The 22,646-nt window shown below is 42.3% G+C and overlaps 1 protein-coding gene across 1 annotated transcript in view; it reads left to right on the forward strand.

The window, feature by feature from the left end:
* Positions 1–1,171: 1,171 nt before the first annotated feature.
* The window catches only part of EMILIN2 (elastin microfibril interfacer 2), a gene marked incomplete at both ends in the record, with an annotated part of 33,390 nt that continues 11,915 nt past the window's right edge, over positions 1,172–22,646 (forward strand). The window contains 4 exons of the mRNA XM_080339039.1: positions 1,172–1,296; positions 1,447–1,569; positions 15,882–16,057; positions 18,328–20,262. Coding sequence (XP_080195165.1) covers positions 1,172–1,296; positions 1,447–1,569; positions 15,882–16,057; positions 18,328–20,262 — 2,359 coding nt within the window. The remainder of the gene's footprint in view (positions 1,297–1,446; positions 1,570–15,881; positions 16,058–18,327; positions 20,263–22,646) is intronic.

Consider the following 22,646-nt stretch of genomic DNA (forward strand, 5'->3'; position numbering starts at 1 on the left):
GACCAGGTTCAGCTCAGGCAGGCTGCTGCCTACAGCAGAAGAAAAGGCTTAGCCCTGCTGCCTGCATGTGAGACCTAGAAAGCTTGAGTGGCTGCTGCAGCCATGGGAGGCCCTGGAACAAGTGGGCTGGGTTGGGACTGGTCAGGCTCAGCAGGAGCAGGCACTGCTCCCAAATCTCCCACCCAACCTCTGCTCCACCCAAAGACAGCTCTCTCCTTTCCCTTCCTCTTCTCTGGCAGGAGCAGCCCGCCCTGGCCCAGCCTTGATGCTTCAGTTTGCCTGAATCCAAAGCAATCACTCCAAAAAAGCAGGAGCTGAGGAGGACAGAGGAGTCTCCCTGTAGTCTGGACCATGGTGGGACCCATCACAGATGGCCTTGCAAGCCACCCACTCAAGGTGTCTGAATTAGATTTTAACACCTGAGTGAATCTGAACACCCATTGGTCTTGTGGCCCAGCAAATGGTTCCCCTTATGAACAATGCCCTACGGCACATCGCTCACAGGTGTAGCCACCAGCAGCCCTCCCAGGTCCAAGGGTCACAACGAGCTGTTGGGCCACGCAGGGCAACACCAACCCTGCTGAGGCAGTGGCGTCAAGCAGGACCACAGGAGCAGCAAGCCCCCCAAAACCTCCTTCCTTACACACAGCGTGAGTCCATGGGGCCTGAAACAGCCCCGCTTGCCCGTGGCTCCGGAGCTGCCCATGGGGGAGAAGGCATGGCCCCCTGCCTGCCCCGCTTTTTCCCAGGGGCCCGACTCTCTCCCCACACCAGCTTTCCAGTTGGAAAAACGGGCTCCGGGGCGCCCACCAGCCACCTCGGGCCGGGGACGAGGCGCTGAGGCTGCCCCCGGGGAGCCCCGCTCAAGCGCCCGGGGCTGGCGGCTGCCCTTGCGCTGAGCGCCGCTGCTCCGCGGCCGGGGGGCGAGAGCGGGGCGGGGGGCCGGGAGCGAGCGGGGCCGCGGCAGGGGCCGGGGCCGGCCGGCCGGGGGTGGAGGGGAGAGGCGCCTCGGCCGGAGGGGGGTGCGGAGCCGCCGTGGAGGGCGGAAACGGGGTGGGGGGGATTTGCGTCAGTGAGGGAGCTGGGAGCGGGCGAGAGCGGGCGGGACGGACGGAGGGACAGACGGACGGAGGGAGCCTGCGAAGCGGCACTGGCCCTCCTCGCTCGCCCCATGGAGCTGTGCCCGGGGTCCGCGGCGCCCTCGGGCTGGGCGCTGCCGCTCCTCCTCGCCCTGGGCGCCGGGCTCAGCCACGCCACCCCGCACCTGCGGTACAGCCGGCCGGGCTCCCGCAGCAAGTGAGTACCGCCCGCCCCGGAGGGGGCTGCGGGAGCCGCTGCCGGCGGCTGGGCGAGCTGGGGCGAGCTGAGGCGGGTGGGCTTGCGGGCTGGGGCGGCGTGCGGGCCCCCTCCTGCTCGTCCCTGATGGCCCTTACTTTTCACCCCCAGGAACTGGTGCGCCTACATAGTGAACAAGAACGTGAGCTGCTCGGTGCTGGACGGGACGGAGAGCTACGTCCAGGCCCAGTACAAATGCGCCTGGAACCAGTTCCCCTGCCAGCCCACCCCGGTGTAAGTAGCCGAGAGTGCGACCTCGGGAGGGAAAGCTCTCGGCCACCCGCTGCCGAGCCCCAGCGGAGAAGCGGTCGCTGCCGCTTCCCTCGGGCTGTTCCCGGCTCCCCAAAGAGCGTATGGCCAAGGCAGGAGGGCGCGTACCACCCTCTGGTTCTCAGCGCGCCCCGAACAAAGCGCTGACTCTTGTTGCAAACATCAGTCTGCCGAAGCTAATTAGAGCCAGATTGAGCGCCTCGTTGGTCCGAGCAGCCAGTCCGCTGCGCGCAGCCCAGGGGGCGCTGGGCTGGCACCCCTCGTCTGGCCGCGCTGCCGCGGGGGGAGCACCCAGGCTGAGCATGGGCGGCGAGAACGCCAGCACCTGCTCGGAACACACCTGCGCACCCCGCCCCGGGTTTGCCGGGGGTACCGCGGTGCTCAGAGCCGGTTTTGTGGTTGCTCCGTGTTGCTGGGTCGGTGCGTAGCGGCGAGGGAGAGCCAGGAACGCGAGGCAGCGTGTTCGCAGCCTGCGTGCGTATTCCTGTCAGCTGTCCAGCGAGGAGAGCAGCCAGCAAAGGTTTCTGCAGGGGGTAGCACAAAGTTACTTGTTCGATTTTAAGCTTCCTGCTCTTGAGTGTGACCATGTGGTAGCCGGTAGACTGACCACCTACAACACGGTGTAGGGGAGTGAGGCAGTGTGAGCCTGCAGGTACAGCAGGAATCACAGAACAGCTGTGTCTCATTGTCTCCTGGCTGGTCCCAGGCAAATCCCCTTTCCTCAGTTTCTCCCCTTTAAAAGCAGTAATATTTGCACACTTGTGTTTGAAAGCTGTAGTTGATAAGGGCTCTGTGAAACTATTTTACCATGCCCACAAGTCAGTGGAAAGACACTCATAGATTTTCATGGGGTTAGGCTCAGAGTTGGCCTGAGGATTCTTTTACAACAAAGAATTACTAGTTTTTATTTTGACATGAAGCAGTGAGGATGAGACCGGTGCTACGAGGTCCCAAAACAGACTGCAGACATCAATGGCACTGCTACCCTGGGGTCTGTGACAATAGGTATTGGGCATATGGCTTTCAAATGCACTGTTTTCTGTTTGTTTGGGTTGTTATTTTTTGTTTAAAAAATAGCTTTTTTCTATTGGAGTATATAAACACCAGAGTTTGAGGGAAATAACAAAGGCAGCAGACAGCTGAGTAGCACTGTCTTGTGTAATTTCCCTTGTTTCCCTTTGGAGGGTTGAACTGGCAATTTTAGACTTCTAACTGAGCTTATGGACTGTGTAATGGGGTTTGCCCTCTGTCGTATGGAGTCTCGATAGTGGAGCCCTGGAGGAGTGAGGAGTGGTTGAAACTGAGCTCTTTGAACACATAAATCACTAAACATTAAGATAAGAAATGTCAGAGGCGGTAAATTAAGATTTTCTTGGACTATGTGCTAGTAGATAATGAAGAAAGTGCAAAGGCGTTGCTTCCAGCTCAGAAAATTCCTGAACTGAGAACTGCTTGAGTGGGTGAGATCTTTGGCAGGAGTCAGAAGGGGAAGCCCAGCTTGAGCAGGGGGCTGGACTGGGTGACCTCCAGAAGTCCCATCTCTTCCAGATGACTCTGTGGTTCTTTGAAGTGGCATTGTCTGTCCTTGTGCTTCTCCTAAACATCTGGAGTTGGCTGATGTCAGGGAGAGAATATGGGGCTAAACAGACATTTGGTCTCGCTTGCTGTGGCCCATCTCATGGGGTTTTTTTGTTCTTTTGAGAATGGAATTAAATGCTTATCGTAAGTCTTTGTTTCCTTAATTTGACTTTATTTGGTGAACATCCCTGTTATTTTCTTCATAACTGCAAAGTAATTCCTTATTCTTAACAAATAACATTTTAAGTACTTATCACAGCACCAGCTGATTAACACTGAAAGCAGCTGGAATATCAAAACCTTGAAATCTTATTAAGTCCAAAACTCTCTGTTTATAGACTCTGACTTTTATTTTTCTGTCTGTTGCTGATACATGCGTTCTCTTAGTGGCAGAGTAAGAAAGGAACTAATCCAAAACATTTGAAATACACGGTTTAAATCCTGCAAACTCCTGTGACCAGGAGTAATTTCATTCCTGTGAAAAATATTCAGTAGAAGTAGTGGTCTTAATAACAAAATGTGTTTATGTGTGTTTGTTAGCTAATGTTGACAAAAATAGGACAGGAAAGAGCTATAAAGGCAACAAAGAAATGACTGTGAGGACTTTACTGAAATTATCTTTTTTTCCTTTGTATTGTTACATAGAGAAGTTAAAAATGAACTAAATAGGAGATATTCATCAGAATAAACTACAGTCCCTGTGTCATCTCCTTCCGATACCCGAGGTTCATCTGAGAACTCATTCTGCTGCAAACAGTGGGGACAGTGAGATCCCAATCAAACAAAGGGTTTGTTCACTGTATCATAGATGCATGGGTTTTATTAGTACTTAAGTACTATTAGGGCTTTTTTTTTGTCAGTCACTGGATTTACTATTGATTTAAGTTAGTTTAAGACTAGGTTTAAAGAGTCCTTCTAGTGTTTAGGTATAGTCTCGGTTATGCATAACATTTACTTAAAGTAAAAAGCTCATTGCATTTTATGTGGGAGTGTTTCACTGCCTTAAACGTACAGTGTATTCCTGAATTCCATGTGTTCACATATAAGAGAGTGTGTATTTCAGATGTGGAATATAGTCAGCATTGATTTTTTTTTTAATTTTTTAGAAATAGAAAGCTCTGTTGATTAAGCCTAAAAATCATATGCGTACATGAACCTTTTTATCTACCCTTTAGGCCCATTAAAATATCATTTGTCTGGAAAAATATACACTGTTGGAATGACTGCACTTCTGGGAGTGTTAACTGTAATTTGAGTTTGGCTACAGGGTTTATTTCCTGAAATGTTAAGTTGAAATTGAGGAAATTATTACACTTCATTGTTTAAGTGTTTTATAGGTATTTAGGCTTGATAGTGCATTTCCTCACTGAAAAGTTAGTGAATGCTTTGGCTGATTAAGGTGCCAAGGATAAATGTGAGTTGAAGTGTGGCTGCTCAAGAGATAGGAAGAGAGGGAGTAGAAAGAAAAAGCAGAGCGGCCCTTTGAAGTATATTCCCTTTGTAGTATGGGGGGATCCTGATTTATTTTTCTTGAAACAGTGGCTAGCAAAGGAGGGAGTAACTTTGTTATTAGTGGGCCATTGGTCTGAAAGGTACTTATACAAAAATATTAGTGTCTTTACCCACTAAAAAAGAGCTTGTATGTTTTGAAATTTAATATAGCTTCATAAATAACTGACCCCTTCCCTACTTCTTTTGTTGTGAATTTCCTTTCCTAGCTTTCTTATGAATGGATTAGTAACTTTATTAGTTACAAATTTCTAATAATTCTAATTGTGTTGTCTGATTGTAAAAGAAACGTGATGCCCTTCTGGCTATATCCTACACACTGTTTAGGGTTGTGGCTTCTCTGGGGCATCCTCTGGTTAGTGTATCTGCTTCAAGGTAGGATGTTGTTGTATCAGTTGTTTGTTTTGCCTCTTGTGCTGTAGAGTGTGTTGAGACACTGGGCTGTACTGTAGATGCTCCAATTATGGCCCATTTTGGGGCAAACCTCCTTTCATTTTAAATTTCGTAGTGAACTGAGGTGACTGAATCAGAGGGATGTTTTCTGGTTTTCCATCTTTGCTACAGAACTGGCAAATGGGACTTCCCCGGGCGAGGTAGTAAATCAAATAGGAAAAAATTTAGACTGGCAGGAACCTCTGGAGGTCACGTAATCCTCCCATAGCCCCCAGCCAACAGCAGAGTGAGCTTCAAAGTTAGATCAGGTTGCTCAGGGTCTTGAAGAAAGGTTGTTTTATCAGTTCTTCCCATTAATTCTGCTCATGTGAGTGAAGATGTTTGTGTGCTTAAGTGTATAACGAGTTGGGTCACCTGTCCTTAGCTTGTGGGGAGCGGATTTCAGGATTTAGTGTGAGCTTCTCAACTTAACACTAATGATAAAAGTGTAATAAGCAAACTCATTATTTCACTAGGTTGCATGTACTTAGAAAATGGTCAAGGAAATGATGAATGAATAAATAGCTAAATTAGCAAGCATTTCCAAATCATTGAGCAATGTTTTCCAACTTCTTGACATTTAGTACTTTCAAATGACCATAAATAACCCCACTGCCAAACTAATCAAGGTTTTAATTGTTGCCAAGAGGAAGATTTAAGGCAGAAGATTGAAGTAACTTTAGAGACTGTTACTTCTGATTTTCTGCAATCATAAATATCAGGGTAGATGACTAAACTGTGTAACACACAACTTTTAATAAGCAGTATTAAATGTTTATTAATAAAATAATATTGAGTAAAAGTGGGGATTTTGTTACTGAAAAACAGAGTATCAGTCTTCCAGTTGAAGCTAAATGGCTTCATCTTTTTTTGGGGTTTTTTTTATTTTCTGGCAACTCCAGAATGACCTGACTGGAACACATCAGCCCCTGACTAAGACCATGTAGGAAATCCGCATCTAGGATATCCACATGTGGTTTTCAACCCTTCAACAGTCCCAGCGTATTTTTCTCTGAGACTGTTCAGTTGCTAGAAATTAAGCATACAGACCAGTGTCAGAGTGCTCAGCACCAGGCAGGATCAAACCTAAGATACACAAGTCAGCACAGATCAGAGCCTGTTTGTCACTGGAGTCTAGCAATGCATATGTCATGAGAAAAACTTTCAGGATGCCAGAAACTTGAAGGGAAAGTGAGGGTTTAATGTTTCCCCTCCAAATATCAAGAAAGATCTTTAGGATTTTTTTTTTCCTGCTTAGTGTATTTTGTGTGAAGCAGAGTTTCTTTGTACAGGCTCCAGCTAGCTGACTACATAGGGAGGTTAGCCTAAGGGGTTCTGCATTGAAAACAGTAAGGAAACTGAACTTCAGAACGTGCTTCAGTTTCCTGGAGTGCTTGTTTGAAAATCTTTGAGCGCCTGCTGGGTGTGGTAAACTTTCTGGCTGTCTCCTCGAGCCTGAAATTGTGCATTTATCTCTGCCTCCATGCACTGAACGCAACGGAGTCTTTGTCCTCTGGGAGCTGGATACAATTTTCATTTCACACATCATTCGAGTTTGTTGCAATAATTCAAAAAACTGCTCTTCCGTTCCTGTTGATGTAAATAAATGGAGCTTTTATGCTTTTATTGTTTGAGAAATGTGTGACCTGGAGGTCTGGGGTCTCTTCTGTTAAGCATGAAAGTGTTGCCAAAACAGCAAATTATTAATCTTAGGGAGCTGCTGACCTGTTCTGTTCTGACCTGCTGACCTGGTTTATTCTGTCTTCAGTCACTCAAATAAGCAAGGAGCATTCTGCACCACTAGAAAGTGGGCAATGCCAGTTTTACACATTGTAGATTATTACTCCCATCTGACTTCTTTTTTACATTCACATCTCATCTTTTCTCTCTCCTCTGGTTCACTTTTGACCTGGTGTCTTGAAAAGTATCAATTCTCAGAGCAATGCAGTGTTTTATTAATAAAGTTAAGGTCCTAGTCAAGACCACACATTAGCTTTTGCATTCATCAAAATATGCATTATCTTACGCTATGGATGTTTTCACATATTCTGTCAGCAGTAGCTCTTTCTTGGCATGATCCTAGCAATAAGCTTCTTTCATGGGCAGAGAAGCAGAAGAGATAGCACTGGAGCTCAGTTTCTCAGGTGCAGTGCTGTGCATCCTCACTCAACCTTTCCACTGGTGTAAGATGAGAAACTTGGTCCCCGTTGCTGGGAGAGGTGGATGAGGGTGTTGTTAAAACATCACCTGTTGCGGAGTCAGTTCCTGCTCCATCACTTTAGACTAAATCACAGTGCTGCTCTGCAAAGTTCTTCTGAAAGGGTGCACTAAGAAGAGTGTGACCAGCAGGTTGAGGGAGGTTCTCCTTTCCCTCTACCCTGCCCTGATGAGGCCGCATCTGGAGAACGGCATCCAGTTCTGGGCTCGCCAGTTTAAGAAGGACAAAGAATTACTGGAGGGAGTCCATCAGTGAGATACAAAGATGATTAGGGGTCTGGAGCATCTTTCTTATGAGGAGAGACTGAGAGAGCTGGGTCTGTTCAGCCAAGAGAAGAGAAGAGAAGAGAAGGGATCTCACCAGTGTTTATAAATATCTCAAGGGTGGGTGTCAAGAGGATGGGACCAGACTCTTTTCAGAGGTGCCCAACGATAGGATGAGGGGCAGCAGGCACAGACTGAGGTGTAGGAGGTTCCATCTGAGTATGAGGAGAAACTTCTTTACTTTGAGGGTGCCAGAGCCCTGGAACAGGCAGCCCAGAGAGCTTGTGGAGTCTCTTTCTCTTGAGATATTCAAGACCCACCTGGACACATTCCTGTGTGATCTGCTATGGGTGATCCTCCTTTAGGTGGGCTGGACAAGATGATCCCCAGAAGTCCCTTCCAACCCCAGACATTCTGTGAAATCCATTTGAAAGCACTGTATTTTCAGGGCTCTCCTATTGCATTTTATTTAGTGGGGTTTTAGTGGTTTGCTGTTGGTCTGTCATGTGGTTGACTGGCGTAAGTTTATCTTGCAGCAAAATGGAGGGAAGAAACCATGTAAGATAACTCAAGTTTATAAATCCCAAAAAAAAGCTCTGCTTTGGGCCTTATCACAGACTGTCTGTGGCTTTAAGTCAGGTAAATGCATCCTGTGTCTTGGTTTCTCTACTCATTAGAAGAGGCTGCCTACTTGCCTTTCAGGAGGGGTAATTCATGAACATTTAAGAGTATGAAAGTTTCAAAGCTGAAACATATTTTTTGGGCATTCCCTACTGGACTTCAGTGGTCAGCTTTCTAAGAATAGAATCCTTGGTGGCTGAGGGGGCGAGAGAGAGAGAGATGGGGTGGGGGAGGTATATAGAGATGCGTATGTCCATGCACACATACAAACACATATCACTGGAAAAACAAAATGCTAGTATGAGACATGGGGGCATGTTTCAGAGCGTGCAGTTCCTTTGTTGTTTCTTTGCAAGAAGAAATATTTCTCTCCCAAAAGAGAAAATTGTAATTTGAATCTCGTATTTTGGATAGAAGAATTCTAACTGGGGTGAGTGACATCAAAATTCACTGTATAAGTGATGAACAATGGCACTTTTAGAGATTTTTGAATGGAACTATACATGATACCCTGTGGCATTGTCTGACAAGAGTTGAGCATTTTTGTCTTGGGCCAGTTCCTGTGATCTTCTGCTCCTCTTATTGAAGAAGAAACAAACTCTGCAATGACGTTCAGCCAGATTCTCTTGGATATATTGAGTTAACGTTCAGCATTAAAGAGAACCATGGGTGAGAGACCAGGCTGTAGTGAGCTGATTTGGGCGCTGTGATTCTCTGCGCCTTCCCTGGCACAAATAGATGAGGGGACAGGGTTCTTTAGAGGCAGAGAAAACCAACTTATCTCTCTCCATCCTGATGGCCAGTGTGCTGGAGATGGAGCAGGAGGGAGGAATGCAAGTCGCCTGTGCCAGGTCTTTGCCCCCTTGCAGTTCCTTGCAGACAAAAGGAATTCTCTGCTCCCATCGTGCTGCTCAGATGGTGTGAAGGCACAGAATAAACACTAAGCACTGGAAAAAGTACTTAGTCTCTAATACTCATTCCTTCAGTTTCAGTCCCTGTTAAAGCCCTCAGCCATCAGTGTTTTTTTCCCCAGGATTTAGCTCAGAGTAGGTCTGCTGCAAATGTTGGCCATGCTACATGTTAGTGCAGAGCAGATTAAAAGCATCCTTATGTGCCTAGAGACACTGAGCCTCCTTGGTAGTGTGTGCTAGTTGAGGTCATCATAACTATGTATTCCACAGGGATGCCTCAAAATTGTGCTTTTCACAGTGCAGACCATTTTGAAACACTCTCTGCTTGCTTTTGAAAATGTATATTAGGGCCTGATGATTATATAAAGACATGACCATGGTCTTTCTGGAATTTCAGTTGAGATGTTTGTGGTTGGGGCGAGCATTGGGCTAGTGGTTAGTCACTGGCATTTTTTTTAAAGAAAAAGTAGTTCCCCAGACCCCAACACCTGCAAACACATACTGACCTTTTTATGTAAATTTGGAAAGCAAAAAAGCCAGCTAAAGGAAGACTAGCAGTGGAAACATGAGACTCACGTCCATCCAGGAGAAGCAGCTTAATGTCTCTAATGCCAGATGAAAATAAAAAACAATTTTAGGGTTCAGTAGGATTCTTTTAAAATAGATTTTTGCTGCAACATATAATTGAGATTTATTACTGACTCCATGGTTTGCTTTCATTTAACATCTAGGCTTCTGTAGGCTAATCTACTGTCAAAACATCTTTTCGCTGCTTGCCATAAATGCCTTAGGATAAATTCTTAGTAAGACATATTTTTGTCAAATTAAGCTCATCCGTGGGCTGGAACACAAGCTGGCTGCCAATGCTGCCATGCAGTAGCAAGGTTATAAGAGAAAAAAATCCAGAGGTGGGATTTGACTTGCCTTGGCTTCAGCTGTCTGCCTTACAGGGGGCTGAACGTGAGCAGGGGAGCTTAGACACCTGCAGGAGAGGTGGCTCAGGTGCAAGTCTGCAGCGTCCAACATGCTCTTTGGCTAATCAGATGTAAGTAATGACTTCAGGACGAGATGCAGCCCCATTTCAACTCTGCTGGTTGTATTGACTGTACTTCTGTTGGCTGTAAGGGAAATAGAGACACTTAGCACCTCTCCATACCTACAGAATAGGCACCTGAAATTCAGGCATGTTGAAAATCACTGGTACAGACACTTGCTAAAAGTCTCTGTGGTTTCAGTGGAACTGGTATTTCTGCCACTGTTTGTAGGGGTTGCGATTAGGCCTGCACTTGTGGGAAACTTGGGATCAACTTGGTTCTAGTGTAGTGATGATTTGGTATAAATGGCCAATTGAGGTATATTTTCAGCAGAAGCCTTTGCAGCCTATAAAATTAAAAAAGCCCCACACTTGGTCAAAATATAATTGCATTTAATTATATAACCTAGGGAGTATCTTTTTTAGGGTGGGGGGGTGTGGGGTTGTGGTCTGTGTGCTACTTCAGCACTCCCATTACTATATACTGGCAATTTGGATGATTTGGATATGCAAGAACAGAGTATAGGATGTACAAAGAATGGACCTACATTCAATAAAAGCATTAAATAGTGCAGATTTGTTATCTTCTATTCAATAAGACCACGATTTGCACGCTGCTGAAGTTGTGAGACCTGTTCCAATAACTACAGAATTTTGGACCAACCTTGAAGTTTTGTGCTCAGAATAAACATTTTATATGCTGCTTATGTTGAAACATATGCTGATTCTGCAATCCCTTCCTCACAGTGAGGATGTGGTGGCACTTATCTCCGTGCATTTCCCTAAAGGTTGAATGTTAATATCCAGTTACAGAACCAAGCCATATGTTTTCCCACCAATTTTGTCTGAATGTTTCTGATTTGTATTATTGCTATTAGGTGACATTGCAAATATCAGTGCTAACTGCTTCCTTCTGTGGTTTAGCACCATTAGAAAAGTATAGGTCATTCCGCAGTCAAAATGTCTAGCATTTGCAGCAAACACATATTTTTAATTAAGCATTTTCCTAAGAAAAAGGCTTTTCTCTCAAAGAAGAAGAATATTTGAATACTGTTGCCATGCTGTATGACTTTATTTCAACTGTGAAATACTTAGATATTAAAAATGGATATTTACATTAGCATTCTGAATGTTTTCTCATTTGTTCAGCAGGTTGAATTCACAGTGAAGGTAGTAGGCATTGGTAGTTACAGGCTTGTTATGGAAAGACTCCTAAAAACCAGCTGTTCTTATTTTCTCTGTTGTGAGGCAAGATTAGAGACTGTTGAAATGACCCCTTTGTTCATGCTTTCTAAAAGAATTATTTAATTCATAGTATTTAGCTCAATTCAGCAGAAGGATATGACCATCATCTTGGGCTGGAAGTCCATGAGGGGATGGGGTGATTAGGCACAATAAATGCTGGTGTATTGCATGTAACTTCTAAGCACATAATACATTTGGTTTTGCTGTCTTTGTGACACTTGTAAAAATAATTGTGGTTATTAACGCTTACTTGCATAACAGACATCCAAATCAAGTGGAGGAAGACTGTTTTAATACTTCTTAGTTATATTCCAGCACATACAGGCACTAAAGAGGAGCCTCAATTCTTTATGAGATGTATAAAGCTTTTGTGAATTCTTTTGAATGAATTGCCTTACTAGGTAACTGTCTGAAGATTCACACCTACAAAAGAGAAGATGTGAAGCCTGGGCATGTGGAGTTCTAACCATGTAACTCTACCCAGCTGCACAGAGAAGCACCATTTCCTCTATCCTGCTACACTGAGTGCATTTTGTGTGTTCTGTATGTTTGTGTTTGTATGTTCTATGTTTGCTGTGACTCTGAATGAACAACTGGAACCAGAATACTGCTTTAAAAAAACTGGTTTATGATTGAGAATCTCCCTTGGGCTGGATGGATGCAAGTGAATGTCATTTATCACATCTGGACGGTGCCAGCACAGTGACACCATTCCTTTCATGGGCAACTTCCACACCTGTGTATGAAGCAGAGCACTGGTAGAGAAGCTGTAGCAATGAAGGTGTGATTTTTGAGAGAAACTTTTATGTGACTGGATTCAAATTAGCAGAGTGGGAGGGTAAGTTCCTATTTCCCAGCCTTACATGACTAGTCTTGCTGAAGGAAATGGGAGCAGCTCTGTCATTTCTTCAGCTGGACTGTCAGCATAGAGGAGCAATAGTTCCTGTTAAATATTAAAATTATAATAATTAAAATATTATAATAACAAACTATAATACATTATAATAATTATATTATTATAAATCAGAGTTTCATTTCGGAGCCAATGACGAGTATATCTGTTTTGTTACCATAGTTCAAGATGTAAAATATGAAAGCGATTCTACATCCAGATTTTGAAGCATTATGATTCTAATTCTTTTTTACTCTAGAATTGTGGTTTAGGATTCAGGTTAGTCTACATTTAATGTGCCATGGCTGAAATCAAAAGAGATCCAATTCATGTATTTGCTTGAGCCCTCAGACACACAAGATTTTGTAAGGAATAGACTGCTACAATATTTAAAGAGTTGTAGGTACGCAGTGTTTATATTTTATAATTTAGAATGGGAAGAATTTTCTGCATTTCAGATAATTTTTGTATTAAATTATATTAAAACATTATATGCCTATTAGGATCATGAAACTATAAAATAAAAAGAAACAAAAATTTTGAACTTGCTTGTTTTATTTTTTTAAGATAGAGTTTGGCAAAGTTTTATGATTTGCCCCTATGAAAAAAACTACACTTGGTTTCTTTTAATTTGTTTATAGTCTTCTTTTGTATTTGGATGTGTCTTGTGATTTATTTTTGTCCGAATGTTGAAGTCATCTGAAGGTGTCAGCATTGATGGACAGGACTACAGAGAAAGTATGCGAAGAGAAACTTGTCAAAAGTGTGATAGGAATGACAGAAACGGTACAAGGAAAATCCTCGTTCTGTAATTTGAGCAAAGTAGTAGAGAATTTGCACACAGTATTTGCAAAAGTTGTTCTTATCCTTTTATAAAATTTGTTTCAGCTGTATTCTTAAAACTTAGTTAGGAGAGAACAGATAAATGTATCCTGATGGTGTTTGAAGACAGTGAAAATACTGCAATTTTCAGGAAGGAGTTTGGCCCTGAGAGCCTAGAGAGGAACACACAGAAAGTTTGAAGCGGTCAAGTGTTTGATAGAAATCAGATAAAAATATGTACAACCATTTGCCGCATGTGGAAATTGATCTGGAAGTTCAGAGTTCCCATTTCAGTGATGTGGTGGTTGTGAGAGAGGTTGTAATGACTCCCAAACCACTTCAAAACACTCAAGTATCTGCTAATCCTGTCACTCCTCTGACTGTAGCCAGCTAGCTGGAAGGACAAGAATCAAACTGAAATTACCTACGAGAGATGTGGTTTAATACTTCAGATAAGGCAGAAGGAAAAGGAAATTCCTGGGTGGCCGGGATGTTGTCTTTCCCAATTGTACCCTCTACATTGCACTCTTGTATTTAATTTTTAAAGCACTTGACCTTGGGGATGTCTGTACTTTACATTTGTAAACAGGATTCAGCAGATGTTTCAGAGAAAATTGTAAAAGAAAGTTATGAGCTGGAGTGCAGCCTACAGCTGTTTCATATATGCTGTTGCGAAGGTAAAAAATGATTGGAAACCTACTCTGAGTTTATGTGCTCCAAGGCAGAACCCGAAAAGCTGAAAACTACAGCAAACCACTTCAGTTATGGGCAGCTGATAGATTTATAGCCTAGTCTGCGTCTGCCTTCCTATGAAGACTCACAGGAGAAGAGAATCCAGAGAATCTTACTAGAAGAAACTACTCTCTGGCCCCAAAATAGTTGGAAAGAATATGATATTGTCTCTAGTCAAGGTAATTTTTTTCCCTTAAATGAGAAGTTGTGGGTAAAGTAATAATTCAAAAGAACACTGAGTATTTCCTGAATGCAAAAATTAGAATATATTGTTGGCAGAATTGGGAAAGATATGACTGGAAAAGAAACAAGTTCATTATTAGTAGTTAGCATTTTAATCCTCCCACCCTGAGTTTGCTAAGCAGCTTACCAGAAGAGAGACAGTAAATGGCTATCAGATGTGGGATACTATATTAAAACTATGTTTCTGAAGGTGAAAAATGCTCAATAAAAAAACCCCACAGAATTTTTTCAGCAATTATTTGCATGCATGTCAAGAGAAGCTCCGAGAGTAACAGTTCAACTCTTACTCTGTGACTTTCAATATAAACTCTTTCACAGTCAGTGTACGATTTAACTTTCCATTTGGTAGCTGATTACTGATTGTTTTGAAACAATAATGATTTTTGCCTATTAATACAAGAATATGTTTACTGAAACACATAGTCGATTTTCTTTTTTCTGTAATAGCATGGCTGCTCCTGGTGCTCATTCTGCAGTGCATCCTCTCTGTCCCAAAATACGCTCCCTGTGAGCCCAGCCAGGCTACAAATGAAATCTGCTGCAGAGCTCCTGTTGAGTCCTTCCTTACTGTCTTGTATTTCTTCTGCCTGTATCACTACTTTAGGGACACCTCAGCTGTGAAGTGAGTCTGTCCTCCTCTAATGGATGCAAATTGGTGTTCTAATCTGAAATAATCTTAAGAGGAAAAGATCTATAAGTGTGATAGGTTATAGGGAGGTTAGCACTATGATGCTAGTTTTATTCAGAGAAAGGAATTAATGTTGAAGTAGAAATTGAGGTAACCTTTTTGCTTCTATTGCGGTATGTGTTCCAGGTATACCAGTTTACAGAGCTCAGCTGACAAGTCCGTGTTTTATTCATTTTCCTCATCTCTCAATCCAAAATGAACTGCACCTTAAATTGATTTAGTTCTTATAAAACAAAAACTGCATGTGCTCTGGTGGGGTAGCAGAGTTTGGCTGCAGTTGGACATGGGGTACGTGTGCTGAAGGGAAGTTGTGGAAGAAGTCTGTGGTTAAACAAAGTTGCACTACCAGTCATTTATTAACTTTTGAGTGATTAATCATGGAAACATAAGGTTGTATGTACATAACGTATGTGTAGGTTTGTCTGCAAGACCCTCATCTTAAGTGGGGCAGTGAAGTAGGAAGAAGTTGACTCCTTCGTTGGTCATAGCCTTTCATCTGACTCCTCCTTTCATGTCCTTATCTGAATCCTCCTTTCATGTTCTTATCTGACTCATGCTTTCAGCGCTTTGTCCTTCCCTGGAATATCCCTCCTAGCTTTGGCTGCTCCGCACATACAGATTCTGAGGAATGGTTGAAGTGGAGACTGTGGGAAGACAAGTGGGACAAAGCAGGCAGAAACATATTTGATGTCAGGAAGAGCTGCTGCCAGCGCAGCCCCATGGGTGGGTTTGTAAGGAAAAGTCAGAGGAAAAAGGTTTTGTATTTATAGAGTCATCCACTGGCGCTCCTTGCTACACTCAGCAGTGTCTGATGACACAAACCTTCATTTCCCACAACATGTTATCCCTTCGCTCACACAGGAAAGCCCCTGTTGCTATGGCCATATTTGCTGTCCCTGGCATGGCTGTGTTGAGTGCAGGCAACTTCAAAACCAAGATAGAAACATTTGTTCCTTTAATGTTTGAAGGAGAAAATGAAGCATATATGAAATTAATTGATTTTCATTTAAAAAAAAAAATTAAATTTTAGATTTAATCTAAATAGCAGATTAGGTTACAGATTGTTTAAAATGGTTTCTCTTTTGGCAGGTATCGAACAAGTTTCAGACCTCGGTACACAATTGCTTATAAGACGGTAACAGAGCTGGAATGGAGATGTTGTCCCCGCTACAAAGGGGAAGACTGCAGAGAAGGTCCCGCAGACAAGCCAAACGCTGCTCGTCGTCCTGCAACACCAGCGAAGGCTGTTGTGAAGAAAGGCTTGGGTAACTTTTTGTTTGAGTTTTGGTATGCATGATCATGTCTGGGTCCTTTTGTCTTTTAAATATGAGAACCATTATGGTTTCTATTGAACTTGACTACTGGCAGGTACAAAATCCATATGGAAGACACTGTGTGGTGGTTAAATAATAGTCAGGCAATAAGAGTCTTGATACAGAGAATTTCCTAAAGAATAAGAGGGCTGAGTATAGAACACTGGACATAAATGTCAGGTTTTTCGTGGTGTCTTCAATGTTCAGGAAAAAAAAAAAAAAAAAGATAAATTTGAGAGAAACTATGATTAAAACAAAACAGAACAGGTACTAATGTTAATGATATATAATGCTCCCTAGAAGTTTCACAGTGTTTTGTTTGCTTAAGGGCTTGTGCAGATTTTACAGATTCACATTAGATTACCTGCCTTTAGTATTATGGGATAAGGGAGTGATAAGGCTCAGTTGGTGAAAAAATGCCTTAAAGAATGAAGGACGCTTGTTTGCATGAGATAGTGTCTTCTGAAAGGGTAAGGGGAGTGCTGTTCCTGCACTACTATGCCTTTTCTGCATTAACAAAAAATGATAAATACATGTTTCCTTCTGAAGGACTTTTTCCTAGCGTCATTGGAGATTAGTATCACGTGTAGTGCTTAGATTTTCACTTGTGGTTTTTTTTGTGTAGTAGAGTGGACTGGGACTGAATACATGGTTTTAAACCAGTCCTATAGATTGTATCCCTGCTTTAAAAATAAGCTTTTGAAATATTTTGTTAGCTCAACTAAAATATTATTTCCAAAATAATATAATAAAACAATGATATCTTCAGGTAACTTGCGCAATGCTTACGTCTAGAGATTTTTCTTTCTGCTCTAGTCCTAAAATAACTGTAATTCAAAGTAAAAATAAACCAGTGTGTATGTAATAACTACACTCCGTGTGTGCATACTTTTTTATTATTAAAGGAGTCTGCCACCCTGCCAGTCTTGAAGAGTATATTTGTGACTTCCTGCCTTCTTTGTAATGTCTTTAAGGTGAAATCCAGTTTAAAACTAAGAAAAATCCCAACTGTCTGTCCTTCAGACCCTATCTCAGTGTCATTCCCCAATGTGTATCTAGCATGCATAGCTTGGAACCAGTGCTAAAATTCTTTCATCTGAAGATTTAACTATTAACCACCACTCTAACACAATATAGTCACAATTTGACAGGGAACTCTTCTTACTTTTAGTTGTTTACTTGCCATCCGATAGAGTTATTCTAATGCTAACAATTTGTGTGTCTATTTTTTATTGCATTTAAAGCAGTATATTTTCTTAACTTCTGCTTCTTAACTTGTTGTTATGGTTTGGTTTTTTGTTTGTTTGTTTTTAATGTCTATAATAGTATGCCTTAACTGTGCAAAGGTCTTTGGGTTATAAATTGCACAAAAGATATGCAAAATCACAATTAGGAATATACATTATGTATTTATAGAATTTACCCCACTGTGTATAATGGGAAAGATACATGGGAATATGCAAATAAATATGGTTATGTGGATCTACACATTAAAGTGGTATTAAATGTTTGTTAAACAATTTGTGGTTTAGCTGCAGGTTTGATTAATATTAGACGATTATTTGGGATCACACTCAGTATGTTGAGTAACTAGTGTCTTGTTCCTGAGAACCCCAGAGAACAGGACTACAGGGATCTTGAGGGGTCTGTTTATCCAGCCCTAAGGCAGATCAGCTGTGTCTCTCCAGCCTCCGGTGGTGGAAATTCTGCTGTTCATGTGGACAATGTTGGTTTCAGATTCATTAATTGATTAGTGCTAGGTAAAAAGTAGATTGCAGTGAGAAGTCTGCTTCGACTTTTTTTTCTTTTCATTCAAAGAGGATAGGAACAAAACTTCCCAAATTATTGACACAGGAGATGCTGTGGCTCTAAGGTGATTGTGTTGTGATGTGTATGGATTGGTAATATTCTGTCATATGTGCTATAGCTTAGATTCATTGCTAAAGAAGGAGGGTGTTTCTGCTTGCTAATTTATTTATTTGCTACCATCATAGTATCTTAGCAGGATACTTGGTCAATGTGCTAAAACATTTAGTTTGGAGTGTTTGGATAACGTTTTAATTATAAACAACTGAAAACAAGAACAAAAAAGGGAACAGACATTATGTGTTTTAAAGCATTATTGGCCTTTAAAGAAGAGTGATATTAGCCTCAGCTCATTAAACCAGATTACCACTTGAAATATTCACATCCTGTCTTTGTCTTTTGTTTCCATGAAACAGATGCAGAACCGACAGAAGTGCCAGAACCTCCACCATATGAGAAGAAAATGCAGTTTCTGGAGGACGAATTGTTTAGACTCACACGATCAGTGCTTGAACTTCAGTCTGCTGTGGCAGGTGTGAATGAAAACCTAAAGTTGACTGTCCAAGAAGATGCTAGTAAGATGCTGGTCACTTGGCTGAACAACCTTTATGACCGCCCAGAGCCCGATAGTGCGGTTGGTGGTGAAACAGACACTATTCATCTGCCTGGACTCTTCAACAATAAAGATCAAAAAGACCCTTTTATTGATTTTGAAATGGAAGATATAAAGTCTGAGCTAGCTGAGGTCAAAGAAGCCTTGAAGATGAGAAATGACGAGCTGGAGGAACTGAATGGAAAAGTAAAAGGCTATGAAGGACAATTAAAACAACTGCAGGAGGCAGCACAAGGACCTACAATAACAATGCCCAGTGACAACATATATCAGGAATATATAGACTCAAAATTTGAGTCCCTCAGACAGGAAATACTGGATGGATTTGAAAAGAAAATGGCAGATCTGAAGAACTCCTGTGAATGCAAACAAAAGGACATCCAGGTACATTGTGATGAGAATGAAAATAACTGTTCAGGACTAACAGATGTTATAAAAGGAAAAGAGAATGACTTGAGGAAAGAAATAAATACTCTCCGAACTCAGATTCCATCAAACAAATCCAGTTGTTGCAAGGAGGGTGAGAGAAATGACTTTGACCAACAGATAAAGGATTTAGATAGGAAAATTGACAGAGTTGTGGAAGCACACAGGATCCTGAATGTCAGAATAGATAACGAAATCAGTCGATTGTCAACTCCAGATCTAGAAGACATGTTTGGTGAGAGGTTGGAAGAGCTAGATGCGAGGATGAATGTTACGGAACGAAATGCTGAAGAACATTGCTTTTATGTTGAGGAAACTCTCCGCAGTGCTATAGCTACTGAGGTAGATGAATTGAGAGACGTGTTTGACCAAAAGCTACGGGCGCTAGAAGACAGGCTGGGCGGCACGATTTTAGAGATCGCTAATACCACAGACCCAGACGGAATGTTTATTAATCCGGGGCCCATCCTGCCCAGTGACGCAGGATTTGCAAATGAGCAATTTACAGCAGAGATGAATTTCCTGAGGAACAAACTACTGTCGCTTGAGCACCAATGTGGGCAGAAATGTCAGTCTGCACCACAAGGTGCAGAAGACCTTCAGAAAGAGCTAGAAATTTGTAACAACAAATCAAATCACTTGCTTCTGAAAACAGAGAACAACTCTGTTCTCCTGCAGTCTCTGAATAGCTCTCTCAATGAGAAACTCAACTTAATTAAGGGCAACCAACGTGACATCCAGAAAATGCAAAGAGACGTACGTGTATTCCGCTATAGCCTGAATGTCATGGATAAAGATGTGAAGAATCTTCAAGACGGCTTGAACAGCTGCAAGGAGCAGCTTCTGGGTGTCAATTCTACCTGTAGAAAAACGCAACGGGGTGTCTTCCGAAAAATCGATCAAATGCAGAGGACATTTGCAAATCAAACTGCTCATCCCAGTGATCATTGCTGTGGTGAAGTGAAAGAGAGACTAGAACAACTGAATGACCATATCCTGAATGATCTGGGCAAGTGCAAAGAAAAGACCCAGGGTATCCAGGAAGGTGTTTCTGATGTTGAGAGCAGAGTCTCACATGTTGAAAAGGTTTGTGGCAAGCTGGACTCTGTCTCAGGCAGCTTGCAGAAGATAAAAGAAGGTCTGAATAAGCACGTGAGCAGCTTATGGAACTGTGTCCGTGAAATGAATGGAACTATATCATCTCATTCCACTGATATTTCTGGCCTCAAGAATTCTGTCCAACAGTTTTATAGTCAGGTCTCCAAAATCACCACAGACATTGAAGGCATGATGAAATCTCGGCCTGACACAAGTAAGTTGTTGTTTTTTCTTTTTTTAAAGGATTTCTTTGGTTTGTTTTTTCAACTGGCTTTCTTTTATGAATCACTTATAAAGGAGCTAAACAAGGAAGGAAAAAAAGTAATATTACACAATTTCTACTTTGTTTTTACAGTGACTCTAATTTTGGCTCTTTGCTCTAGAACACCATAGAGAACTTTGAGTGCTTTTTAAAGTATTTTCACAAGAGAAGAATCTAAAAAAAAAAGAAGTCTTAATTGCTTTCATGTTTACTTTGAGCCAGAATAAAGAGAGTGGGAAAACTAATATTTTTGGATGGTGCATTTAAAGTGAATTTTAAGTAATCATGATCAGTGGGTATTATTCCATTCAATTTCATTTGATTTTGGTTTTGTTTTGTTTTATTTTGTTGTGTGAGATTATTCCTGATTCCTCAGGGGAAACTGAAAAGTAAATGGAGAAAAACTAAGTCAAATGAATTCAAATTTATGATAAGAAAGATTCCTTGTAAGTTTTGTTCTTAGCGTGAGCTAATGATTATAATTCAGCAACTCTTTGATTCAGGACTTTGGCAAGCAAGCTCTGGCATATCTTGGTGTGGCAACATAAGATTTGTGCCTCATAGCTCTCCCAGAAGTTTGCATTCCCACAACGCAGTTAGCAAGTTGGCAGTAGGTGCAAACCCCAGCTGGCAGAGTTTTCACATCTCAGCAGCTTCTGTTCATGTCAGCTCAGATCTACCTCCGCAGGTGGTTTAAAGTTTGCACTGGAGTGGATGAGAAGCAGAGGCACATTCCCTTTGGCTCAAAATGCCATGAAATGGTAATGTCAATGTCTTGGTGAACCTTGCTGTGAAGGTTTAGAGACCTTGCCAAATGCCACTCAGTTCCCTTTGCTATTCTTGCTCCAAATTTCAGCAATGGGTTGTTTTTCTGAGGTAGTCAAAGTTTACAGAAGGAACCTGAGTTCCTGTTTTGCATGATGCAAAAACACAGGAATGGGAGGCTGTTAGAAATTGCACTCTTCAGCTGGTTGATGCTTCTGGTTTTAATTCTGTATACAAGTGAGAGAAATAAGAACCTAATTTCTGTGACTGGCCCTAAATCAGAAGAAGAGGTGCTGAGGGAAGAGCCTGTGGGCTGTGGCAGCTGATGGTGGCTGGGGGAGATCAGATGCAGGACCGTCAGCACTCTTGCTTGAATGGAGAAATTTTGCTTCATGAAGGGTCTGAAAGTGTTTCTGTGGGAAGAATACCCTTCGCACTCCAAGGTGGAGACTTGAAAGCCTGTGATAGATACGTTTCTTTTGATGGTTTAATTGTTTAAAACCAAATGTATTGCGGTACTTGACACAAAAATCCTTCTGACGTGAGAAGCTCTTCTGTGAAACTGAAAAAAGCAATGTTTTTCTTCCTTTAATGGAAGAAGTGAAGGGAAATGGGGGGGGGGGGTGCACAGTAATTCTTTTGGTGGAATCTTGACTTTAATTCAAGGTTAGGATGTTCACCCCTAGATCTTGCAGAAGAGGTCCCCATTATGATGTATCTAGGTACTCCTGTTTCTCATCCATCTTGCCCAAAATAAATTTGCCCTAGGGACCAACAGTGGAGAAAGCTCCAAGATACAGACAGTGATCTTTCTCCTGCTATTTAAAGCAGGTGTTCGAGGGGTTGTATTTATCAAGCACTATTACAATGTTGTAAATCATGAGAAAGCCTCAGTGCGCCTGGGTTTCCACACATAACACCATTTCAGGGCAGAGTTCTCCATCCACTGTCGGGTGTTAAAGCCTGGGGAAGGACAGAGTGCTGGGATGCGGGCGCTGAGCATCCCTCCCTGCCGTGGGGTGCCTCTGGCCTCCGAAGGGTTCATGAAGCACAGACTCCAGTCCCCAAATGTTTTCAATTACAATAACACTGTCTGGCACAGCAGTCCGAGTATGTTTTGATGGCTGGAGTAGCAGAAAGATTTTGGCAAAAGAGCCTTTTTTGGAAGTGGTTTGAGAGCCCCATTATGTGAATTTGGTATGGCTTTAACTGGTTTTATGTCTGTGATCTGCAGCATGGTCTGTGATACTGACATTATTTGAAAAGGAGAATTTCAGTCCTGGCCATAAATTGTCTTGAGTTTTTTTATGTACTATTTGCCAGCATATCATAGCATTCAAGTGATGTAATTTGACTTTGGAAGGGCCGAAACAGAAACACGTTCTTACTAGTAACAGTTGTTGAGGGACAGTAAGGCAATGATATATTGCAAGAAATGCAATATAAAATCTTATCAGGTGGTATAAGCCCATCGCACCATAAACCTGAGCAAAGTCAAATGACCCTGATATTAGAAATATGGCTGTGTTTTCTTCCTAATTTTTTATGAGGGGGTTTCAAGTGCCTCAGGC

Source organism: Nesoenas mayeri (assembly GCF_963082525.1).
Source record: "Nesoenas mayeri genome assembly, chromosome: 2".
In the NCBI taxonomy this organism is placed as follows: Eukaryota; Metazoa; Chordata; class Aves; order Columbiformes; family Columbidae; genus Nesoenas; species Nesoenas mayeri.